The sequence below is a fragment of the Neophocaena asiaeorientalis genome, unplaced genomic scaffold (genome assembly GCF_003031525.2).
Source record: "Neophocaena asiaeorientalis asiaeorientalis breed wild unplaced genomic scaffold, Neophocaena_asiaeorientalis_V1.1 scaffold71, whole genome shotgun sequence".
NCBI lineage: Eukaryota > Metazoa > Chordata > Mammalia > Artiodactyla > Phocoenidae > Neophocaena > Neophocaena asiaeorientalis.
The window spans coordinates 1,048,356-1,060,530 of NW_020175439.1; the positions used below are offsets into that span (position 1 = coordinate 1,048,356).

General features: G+C 35.5%; 1 protein-coding gene across 1 annotated transcript in view; it reads right to left on the bottom strand.

Moving 5' to 3' along the window:
• Positions 1-12,175, bottom strand: part of RFX7 (regulatory factor X7) — a 148,968-nt gene that overhangs the window by 64,660 nt on the left and 72,133 nt on the right. The window contains 2 exon segments of the mRNA XM_024767801.1: positions 692-814; positions 2,166-2,248. Coding sequence (XP_024623569.1) covers positions 692-801 — 110 coding nt within the window. The 5' untranslated portion in view covers positions 802-814; positions 2,166-2,248.

Here is a 12,175-nt window from a genome sequence, read left to right on the forward strand (position 1 = left end):
CTTACTCTGCTAGAACAAATTCCCGCTTTCAAATCAGTTATAAAATGTTAAACAAGACTAGATTCAGCATCTATGACATTTATCCAGAAAGGCCCACTAGCCTCTATACTTGTGTTTTCCGTGTTTAAATAAGTTATCTGTACAATCAAAACTGTTTGAGTGTCTTCTATGTGCAAGCCACTGAACGCCTTTGTCTGAGTAAGTAATTCACAACATTCCAGATACTTAGCTTTTTCTCGGGTTGGCACAGAAAATGATTAGGAAAGTTTTGGATTCATGAAAAAGATATTTAAGAAATCTAAATAAAAACATGTTTTAGTTTTTCCTTATGCATTGATTTATTTATTGCCATCCACTGTCCCTCTACGAATCCCAGACACACACTTCTTGTCATCCTTAAGAACTTCACAGGAATCCTTTTATTCACCAAACCTACTCCATTGTCCCTCTGCCCTCAGACATCCCTCCTGTGATCCAGAAGAACTCTAAAGAAATCCTTTTATTCAGTAATCCTGTTCTTTATTACACACGCTACCAGAGGAGCTTAGAAATGAATGGAATCCAGAGATTTCTAAGTTAAACTCTCATATACCAGTATGATATTTGCCAATGATAAAACAAATCATTGTAGCCAAGTATAGTATATAATCTCTAATACACTGCATGCCTGACATATACACATAATACTTACTTGTACTCATCATAGACTTCCTGTTTGGGCAGTGAAGTCTCAGGATGCTCCTCTAGGGTATTCCGAATCCAGGAAAAGGCATGCATTTGCTGTGCCCGACTAGATGACATGGCATTCTGATCACTAATCATAAAACAAAAACATGTTTTAGCTGAACTAGACAGCAATTCATTGATAATTTTTGAACCAGGCCTAAATGTTCCACTAAAGGACTCTGTGTAAACTCACTATAAATGACCAAACCAAACTCAGGGCATAAAGTATATGCCTAGTTATCCAAATACAAATTGTCCACCTGTGGTCGTGAGCCATTTTCTATAGCTAGTGTCTGACTAAAGTTATTGCCCTGCTCCATCCCCACCACCGTCTCTAAACTGGCAGAGATGATGGAGCATTGAAAACATAAAGTATTTGTTTGGCCAAAATTACCTCTAAGGGGATATTTGTTTATTTACTTGCCTGCTCATTTGCCTAAACTTACCCAATCATCAAACTATATAATGAAAGTTATGGAAAAAATTGTTTATTTTCTATTTGCTTAGCATTCTCAAGTAACTACCCTGAATCTTACTAAAGCCTCTATGATCCAGAATGGAATTCACACTGGAGAGATCCTGAAAGGACAAGTCTCCCTCTATGGTCCTTTCTGTAACTAGTCCTCCTCTCCAGGACAACACTTCCACTAAACATCATAAATTTTTATTATCTGGCAGTGTCTCTTATAACATGAGGGAAGCTCCTCACTCATAAATAATAATTTATGCATTTTCAAAGAAATTACTGAGCAATTTCTAGGACAGAAAATTATTAAAATAGTTACAAAATGTGGTCCAAGGGGAAAAAAGTAAAAGCAACAGATTTTTCATTCCAGTTCTTTTCATACCTCTACTTTTAAAGTAATGTTAAGCATAACTTATATGAATGAAATGAACTCTGAGAAATACTTAAAAGGGTAGAGAAACTCCTTTAAGAACAGAATGCATGAACCAACAACTTTTCTCTATATTTTCTAAATGAGGCTATTAAATATTTGTACTAATGAAAATAGAGTAATACCCCGCAAGCACTTAAAACATCACACATTTATCAGAAATTCATGTGCCATACAGGCAATTCATTTTTTTTCTTTTTTATGCTCTGTGATCTGCTTACCTGACAGTACCTAAAAAAACTCTTGCACTTTATTGCTTACAATACTTATCTGTTTATTCTTTGGCTTTCTGTTCAACTTTCAAAATCTGCCACACTGTATAAATACACTAATCTGTTTATAAAACATAACCCAACTGCATTTCACAGCACTCATCCGGGTACACAAATGAATTAGCAAAAACTATGGGTAAACACTTAACCAAATATGACAGTCTGTTTTGACAGTCTGTCTCCTGATGGTTTTAGGAATAGTGCAAAACAATAACAACCACAACACACACGCAAACACTGTAACTGAGGCAAAGACAAGAAGTGACATTACCTTTTCTCTCCATTGCTGAGACCAGAAGGCAGCTGAAGGTAGAGGTAGAGTTTCTCTAGGTCTGTAAACTTCTCAACTTCTTGCTGGTTAAAAAGGATTAAAGAGAAAGATCATTTAAAAAATTCTTGTTTCTCCCTCAGCAAAATTTACTAACACCTCCCTAAAAATACTATCTAAATTTAAACCAGGTGGAATGAATCACTTGCCAAAGAAAACAGAATCCAGCCTTTTTTCTTATCAGTAAAATAATACAGTCAAGTTGTGTGATAAATTTATTGCATATAAAAAGTTGGTAAGAGAAAATGGTACTTTCCTATTAATTCTTACATTCTATGTATAAATAAAACCATAAATCGATGCTTAGACGAAAACTTCTCATCTTAAATCACATTTAAAGAAGGAGGGTTGTGCAATATTACAGGAAAAGTACTAGATTGGGAGTCAAGAGACTATTTATTAGGTGGCCTTAGCCTAACTATTTAACTGGTTATGAGGCTTCCATGCTCTGGCGGATTTTCCTTAGAAATGTGAAATGAATGAGATGATTTCTAGGCTTCTTTTCTATTTCTCAAAAATCTAGAACATGTGACTGATGATGCTACTATCACTGGGGTGGAACTGAGGTTTAAAAATACAGTCACCCCTCAATATCCGTGGATAATTGGTTCCAGGAACCCCCTCCTCCCCTCCACGGATACCAAAATCCACAGATACACAAGTTCTTTATATAAAATGGTGTTATATAGCTAGTCCTCCTTATGCACAGTTCCTCCATAACTGAGGAATCAAATCTGATCCAGGGTTGGTCTAATCCGCGAATGCAGACCCTGTGGATATGGAGGGCCAACTGTTCCAAAGTACAACTAACAATCTGTTCCATGCTATGCAGATGTAATTACTCTCTGACTTGCAACAGTGGATACTATTTGGAGAACCTACTTGTAAGACTGTCTATCACTACTGTTGTGCAACTTTGTCATTTTGTCTATAAATGTACCCTTTAAGAAAATTTCTGCTATGCAGAGGACTGTATAGTTTTCTTTCCCAGCTGAGTTTGCCACAGGATAGCTTTAAATGTGCCACAAATCCTACTGCAATAAAAAAAACATAATAAAATTTTGGTAGCCTAATTCATTACAACTGAATTGCATTGCAATGGAAAATATGGACAGATTACTGGCATTCTTGGTGGCATAATTTATTCTTACATAATAAAGCATAGCTCAAACACAGATCCAATTTTTTAAAAAAGCTTACAATGATATAACTTAGCCTATTCTTATTCTCACCAGAATTCACTCACAAAACAGTTTAATCTTAGAATTTATCCATAGAATGACTTAATCTATCAATTACATGCAATTAACTCTCAAATCCATATTTTTTTTCATTCCACTGTCTATGGGGTATTTTCCAATTAGCTCTTGCTTTAATATCTGATAGACTGATCAGCAATTATCCTGCATAACTCTTCCCTTGACAACAACAAAAAACCCCTACATGTACACAGGTATTTTCTTTCTCAGTTGTTACCTAGCACCTTCTTTTCTCTAGTTTCCCAGTGTTCAGTTTTGAGTCTGCCTAGTTTTGTTCCTCTTGGTGTATTACACTCTAATCCTTCATTTAGCCTTCTTAACTCTTTCCACCATGTTCTTCTAGTCTCTTTATTTCCCAGCCACCACATTAGTTTAAGTCTTTAGCTGTCTTTCTTTTAACAATAAAGGAGAATTCATCTACTCATTTATTTATTCACTAAGCTTACTTTCTGCAATGTTCCACAAATGATTTATAACTATGAACTTATACTGTGTATCACAACCTATACAAAGACTGGAAATAGACAGATGAACAACACAACAATAGGCGCTGCCCTTAAGGAACTTACAATGATTCTTGAATTACTAAAAATGTCTAACTACTTGCTTTCCCTGCCTCCAGCCTTTCCCCACTTTAATCTGTCGAAATGGAAATAAAAACAAAAATAAACAAATGGGACCTAATGAAACTTCAAAGCTTTTACACAGCAAAGGAAACCATAAACAAGACAAAAAGACAACCCTCAGAATGGGAGAAAATATTTGTAAATGAAGCAACTGACAAAGGATTAATCTCCAAAATTTACAAGCAGCTCATGTAGCTCAATATCAAAAAAAGAAACAATCTAATCCAAAAATGGGCAGAAGATCTAAATAGACATTTCTCTGAAGAAACGATACAGATTGCCAACAAACACATGAATGAATGCTCAACATCATTAATCATTAGAGAAATGCAAATCAAAACTACAATGAGATATCATCTCACATCCATCAGAATGGTCATCATCAAAAAATCTACAAACAATAAGTGCTGGAGAGGGTGTGGAGAAAAGGGAACCCTCTTGCACTGTTGGTGGGAAGGTAAATTGATACAGCCACTGTGGAGAACAGTATGGAGGTTCCTTAAAAAACTATAAATAGAACTACCATATGACCCAGCAATCCCACTACTGGGCATATACCCTGAGAGAAACATAATTCAAAAAGAGTCATGTACCACAATGTTCACTGCAGCACTATTTACAATAGCCATGACATGGAAACAACCTAAGTGTCCACTGACAGATGAATGGATAAAGAAGATGTGGCACATATATACAATGGAATGTTACTCAGCCATAAAAAGAAACGAAATTGAGTTATTTGTAGTGAGGTGGATGGACCTAGAGTCTGTCATACAGAGTGAAGTAAGTCAGAAGAAGAAAAACAAATACCGTATGCTAACACATATATACGGAATCTAAGGGAAAAAAAGGTCATGAAGAACCTAGGGGCAAGACAAGAATAAAGTCACAGACCTACTAGAGAATGGACTTGAGGATACGGGGAGGGGAAGAGTAAGCTGGGACGAAGTGAGAGAGTGCCATGGACATATATACACTACCAAAAGTAAGAGATAGCTAGTGGGAAGCAGCCACATAGCACAGGGAGATCAGCTCAGTGCTTTGTGACCACCTAGAGGGGTGGGATAGGGAGGGAGGGAGGGAGGGAGACGCAAGAGGGAAGAGATGTGGGGACATATGTATATGTATAACTGATTCACTTTGTTATAAAGCAGAAAGTAACACCCCATTGTAAAGCAATTATACTCCAATAAAGATGTTAAAAAAAATAAAATAAAATGATGTAATGGAGATAAGCAAGAAAATAAATATCACCTCTAAAATACCTCTTGTTCAATATTATTAACATCACCCACTTAATCCCAACAGTGCCTCTCATATTAAATCGAAAATAGATTATGTTACCAAAAAAACCATTCGTATTATTATGGGCAAAGTCTGAGAGAACACATTTCTTTTGGATAAAGAAACTCTCTCAATGGAATATTATTCAGCCATAATAATGAGTGAAATCTTGCCATTTGTGGCAACGTGGATGGACCTGGAGGGCACTATGCTAAGTGAAATAAGTGAGACAAAAAAGGATAAACAGCGTATGATCTCCCTTATATGTGGAATCTAAAAACAACAACAAAACAGACAAAAAAACCCTGAGCCCATGGATACAGTGACGACTGGTGGTGGCCTGAGGTGGGGGGGTGGGAGTGGGAGTGGGGAAAATGGGCGAAGGAGGTCAAAAAGGTAAAAATTTCCAGTTACAAAATGAATGTCATAGGGATATAATGTACAGCATGGTGATTACAATTAATAATACTGTATTGCGTATTTGAAAGTAGCTAGGATGGTAGATCTTGAAAGTTCCTGTCGTAAGAAAACTTATGTATGGTGACGGATGTTAACTAGATTTACTGGGGTGATCATTCTGCAATACAAGCATACCTCGAGGTACTATAGGTTCAGTTTCAGATCACTGCAATAAAACAAATACCGCAATAAGGCGAGTCACACAAATTTTTTAGTTTCTTAGTGCATATAAAAGTTATCTTTACCCTATACTATAGTCTATCAAGTATACAATAGCATTACGTTTAATAAAACAAGGTACATATCTTAATTAAAAATACTTTATTGCTAAAAACATGCTAACCATCATCTGACAATGCAGGCTGGCTTACCACAAACCTTCAATTTATAAAAAATGCAGTATCTGTAAAGTGTAATAAAGCACAATAAAATGAGGTGTACTTGTATATACAAGTATCAAATCATTATGTTGTACATCTGAAACTAATATAATGTTATGTCAAATGAAAAACATCATTTTTGATGACTAAGAATAAAAAAACTTCATACTGTTGGAGAAACCTTGGATGCTACAGTTTTCAATTTTTATATATGCTAGAGAAAAGAACAGAGAAGAAATTCCATAAGGAATTCAGAAGATAATCCAAATTAGGATAAAGTGCCAAAGAGATTTAATTTAGAGATGGAATAGTTTTGAAAAAGATCAAACTCACTGTTGTCCCCCTTTTTTTTGCCTTTCAAACAATGAAAACTTACTACTGTCAATCACTCTTTTATTCGTTATGTAGGACTCAACACACAGAAGAAAAAATTGGGGGAGTTTACTAAAACTGATTATCAAAATTCTATGAAGCAAATGAGAACAAAACGACGCAAGTGTATAGTGATGGCATTCCAGTCCAGCAAAGCTGAGTTCACCACGAGGATTTCTGGTTTCGGATACACTTGTCATTTACGGCTAATCACTGGCTTCCAAAACAATGATCAGTGGTGTAGAAGACCTTAACCGTGCTTGATTATCAAGGCAAGAATATCATTTGGCAAGTATGTTAAACCTCAGATTATTTGATATACTTTGTAAAGACTAAAACATCAAGAACAAAAGGTTTGGACTTCCAAGGTGGCACAGTGGTTAACAATCCACCTGCCAATGCAGGGGACACGGGTTCGATTCCTGGTCCGGGAAGATCCCACATGCCATGGAGCAACTGAGCCCGTGCGCCACAACTACTGAGCCTGTGCTCTAGAGCCCGCGTGCCACAGCTACTGAAGTTCGCGGGCCTAGAGCCCGTGCTCCACAAGAGAGGTCACTGCAATGAGAAGACCGCGCACCGCAACGAAGAGTAGCCCCTGCTCGCCACTACAGAAGGCCCAAGAGCAGCAACGAAGACCCAATGCTGCCAAAAAATAAAGAATTAGCTTTCTGTTCCAAGTGGAGATTCATTGGTTGTCAAAAAGAAATATGTTTGATGCATTTATGAAATGAAGGACAAAGCTGCTTTATTTTTAGAGTATTAGGAAAAAGACCAACTGCATAAATTTAAAAAAAATTATAATTTAAAAACTCAGCCATAAAAAGAAATGAAGTATTGATACATGCTGCAACATGGATGAACCCTGAAAACATTACGCTAAGCAAAAGAAGCCAGTCACAAAAAGCCACATATCAAATGCTTTCACTTTTATGAAATATGCCGAACAGTCAAATCCATGGAGAGAGAAAGATTAGTGGCTGCCAAGGACTGGGAGGAGGGAAGTAAGAGGACTGACTGCTTAATGGGTTTCCTTTTGGGGTGATGAAATCATGTTTTAGAGCTGGGTAGAGGCAGTGTTTACATAACATTATGAATATACTATAATAAATATCACTAATGATAAACTTTATGTTAAATGTATTTTACAATAAAAAATCACAATTTTTAATAGCACTTGGCATATTTGGCAGATATATCTGAATATCTGACCTGAAATGTCAAATGACAAACAACAACATCTCTACTCATCAGTCTTAAAAGTCTTCATTTTCTCGAGTTGAAGAAGGTAAGTTCTCAAAGCAAAGTTACTGAAAATGTCTTCAAGTTTAGGGGGAACCTCAAATATTATCCAGGCTGTGGAATGAACTCAGGTGATGATTTCCCATTACTGGAGTTGAAAATCTTGCCCAAAAGCTTATGGGGACTTCTCTCTCACACAGTGCAATCTCTGCAAGAAGATATCCAAGGGATCTTGGAACTAAAGTTTGATTTAGATGTCAAAGACATTCCAGGAAACCCCTTTGGAGAATTTTTGGTTAAAATCTCCCTGTTTACTTCCCCGTAAGTAAGCAGACCTTGTATGTCGATCATCACATTTACATAAGCATACATTTATGTAGCTGGTTTTTTCAGAAACTTTGGGTATGAAAACAAAGCAATGTTACAGACTTAATGTTGCAAATGACCTAGATAGTGCTTTGCTCTTTCACATCCTAGACAGAAAAGCATATAGCAAACAACCAGATTCAACATTCACTTTGATATCATGTGATCCAGAGAAAATTAAAGGTGTAAATATATACCTTTACAAGAAAATATATACAAAATATACAAGATCAAGTTACTTTTGGAGGATCAAGGTGCACTTTTGTGTTCGAGTTCTACCACTCCTATGCCCTTCCCCTCTGAAACTTTGGCTGATAAAGAATATTCACATGAGGAACAAGGAGCATGGAGTTATCTAATTCTTTCTATGAGGTGTAAGTAAAGTGGTGAAGAGAATAAGGAACAGAGACAGTTCATCAAATATTCCATCTGCTCACCTACATTTCTCAGCCTCCTCTGCAGTTAGTTTAGGGCCATGAACTTAGCACAAGTGATGCATTTCATTTCTCAGCTGACATAGTTAAGAATCAATGTGTCACCTCTATATCCTTTTTCCGCCTTTGTGGCACCTTGGCAGTCCTGTGTTTCAGTGGTGAGGCTACAACATGGCAATGTCTGTCAATGTGGGTTCCTGAGGGACTACGTGGAACAGGGTCCTCCAATGATTTGTGCTATACATGTAGTGTGAATGAAAATAAGTTCTTCTGGTTAGGCCACTGATATTTCAAGCTTCTTTTGTTTCAGCAGCATAGCCTTGCCCATCCTGCTTAATATAGCAAGTCAGACCTTTCTCCCTAGCACTTCTGAGAGAACTGAAGATCCCTTTTAGATATGCAGATAAAAGCACTGAGAGAGGAACTGGGTTCCTCTCTAATCACAAAAGCTTTCATTCACTCATTTTTAGAATGGTATTTAACATATTCTGAAATTTCAAATTATATTAACCAAGAATATAAGATATTTATGTTTATCAAAATGAGACATGGGCTAAAAAAAAGTTTAAGTACCAGTTTAGAATATACAGCCTTCACACTCTCTCCCACTTTATTTAAAAAAAAAAAAATAACCTAGTTAAAGAATTCAACTCTAATAGATTTTGTACACAAGGTCCTATAATATGCCTGTTTGTCCCTTTACTTTGGGCTACAGCAATTACTCAGGGATTTATACTCAATTAATTTGCATTTATTGATTGCTAAAAAAAAGTTTTTCGGTATCTAGTTACACCTTCCCCCCCTCAGCTAGATCGAAGATTCTGGTTTATCCAAACTCAATCACCTTTTGAAGCAGAATCCTGAAATGTAAGACAGAGCCAGATGGTACTCCTTTTAATATTTTAATACCCCATTTAATTTTTAAATTTAAAATGATAAAGTATTTCAACCAAAGTATACAAAGTAGGTACACATGTATCACTATCCATATTTAAAAGATGCTAACTTTTTACCATATTTGCTTCAGAATTCTTTCACTTTTTAGATTATACAGTAGTGTTTGTTATATGGACTGAAACCAGTTTATCCATTTCTTTATGACAGACAGTTGTTATAAAGTCTCATTATTTCAAAGAGTGCTGCAATAAAAAATTTTATTTGTGACTGTTGTGTCCTTGAGTGGGAGTTTTTTTCTACAGTACGAACCTCCCTAAAAGTAGAAGTACTTGGTCATATAAGATGCACATCTTCAACTTTGTTGGTATTCCCAAATTGCTCGCCAAAACTGTTATGTCTATTTATATTTCCAACAGCAATGCTACAGTTTCTCTACAGCCTTGTTAAAACTTAAAGATTTCCATTTTAGCTAATCTTATAAGTATGAAAAAGTATCTGTTTTATTTTACATTTTCTGATTGACGATGAGACTATCGTATTATTTACCATTTGAGTTTACTCTAATACAATGGCTATCCAATTTTATCATGCATCAGAATCACCTGGAGAGCTTGTTAAAGATGACAGTTTCTGATTCAGTAGTCTGGAGCAGGGACCTTGAGAACCTGGATTTCTAAAAAGTTCCCAGTGATGCTGATACTGCTAGTCAGAGGATCACATCTGAAGAACCACTGCTCAAGGAACTACACATTTAAAGATGGGAATATTTACTATGTAGTCCACATAGTAATCTTCTATTGCTTAGAAGTGTTGCTAGTATCTTCTCTAGTTGTAGCTTGTATTTGCATTTTGTTTTTGGAGTCTTGAGATGCAGAGAAGTTTTTAATTTCCAGGCAGTCAAATATATCAATCTTTTCATTTATAATCTGTGCTTTGTTGTGTCTTATTTTGAAATCCTTCTCTATCCCAATGTCATTAAGATATCCCATGTTTTCTTTTTAAAGTTTTGTTTTTCACATTTACGTCTTTAGGTATTGTACTTAATTCCTCTAAAATTTATTTTTCTATAAGTTGTGAAGTAGAAACCTAATTTAAAAATTTCCTCAAGGTTAGCTAATTTTCCAAGTATAATTTATTGAATGATTCACCAATTCTAATTTTCATGCCACATCTATTATGGGATTCTTGTTTATTAAAGGTTAAAAATAATGCTGTTTTTACTTTCGGTATTTAAAAACAACTTTCACTGAGTTGGAATTTAACTTAGAAAAAATCTGGCAACTTATCCTTGAGAGGATCATATAGCAAAATGTATGATTCACTGATCCTTCTTGAACTTGTGAAACAGACTTTTCATATAAGAATATCTCCCAGTAACTGATTAGTGTAGTAATAAAGCAGCTTTGATGGAACTTTTAGAAATCTGAGGTTAATAGGCAAGTCTCGTATTGATAAATTAATAGCTAATAAGGATAAAGGAGCTATATCATATATTAGAGATGAATAAAGCAGCTGCTACTTGAGCTTGATTGGTGGACCTTTCAAATCTAATGTATCTAAAACAGTAGGATATAGTGCTAAGGTACAGGATACAGAATCAGAAGAGTTCCAGATTTGCCACTCATTAGCTCTGTGATATTAGGCAAGATGAGCATTAATTTTCAAGTCTGTAAAACAGTGATAAAATGCCCATAATATTTTAGTGAGGATTAAAATAAATTTATAAAAGGTATCTATAATAGGTATTATTATTACATAAATATTATTTTGAAATATATACTTGCTTAAAGTCAGATTTTGGCAAAAGAGTTTATAATTCAAATTCTATCAACAAGTATAGAATCTTTTATTTGAAAAAGCAAGGTATCTTAAGAAATTTAGGAAATATTCTGCCTGGTGACCTCCACTAACTTAAGAGGTATACCACAAGAGCAAGGTTCCTAGATTTTATGTGAGCATCAGACTTGACCACAAATTACTGAAGACAATGTTCCACCAGCACTGACTTTCGTCAGGGTCTAAGTGCAGAAAAATGTAGACACTATTCCTTCCTGAGCCATCAAGATGTAACTGAAGTTAGAAAATATTTCTGATTAACTGTGATACTAGAGAGAAAGGAATCAATCTAAGCAGAATAGGTCAGAAATAAAAGCTTTCCCTAGGTTGGACTTGGAAAAAAATGTATAACTTTCCATTTGTCTTCCGTTATTAAAAAAAATACCTGAAACAATATTCTATATTTCAGAAAACTGAGTTAATTTTTAGTGCTTCAGCTTGTCTGCTCAGGACATCCACCTCCAAACTGTCAAAACATACTAGATGAATTGCAGAGAACCAGGTAGAATTTTCAATGTCTTATTACTAGAACTTGAAAACCTTCAAGCAGATGGTAAGGAAAAACGTTCCCACTATTTACTGGCATAGAATACAGTTATAAGGTAGTCTGAGTGGAGAGATCTGCTCTGGTTTTTAGGGAACAACCTGAATCAGGTTTACCCCACAATTTCTCAAACATTACTAAAAAAGGTTTTCCCTGTTTGAAATAAATTTCTTTGCAGTGATGTGTTTCTTGTTATGAGACTTTGCTCTCAGGTGTTATTCAGGTTTGTTTGTTTTTATTTTACAAGGTCACAA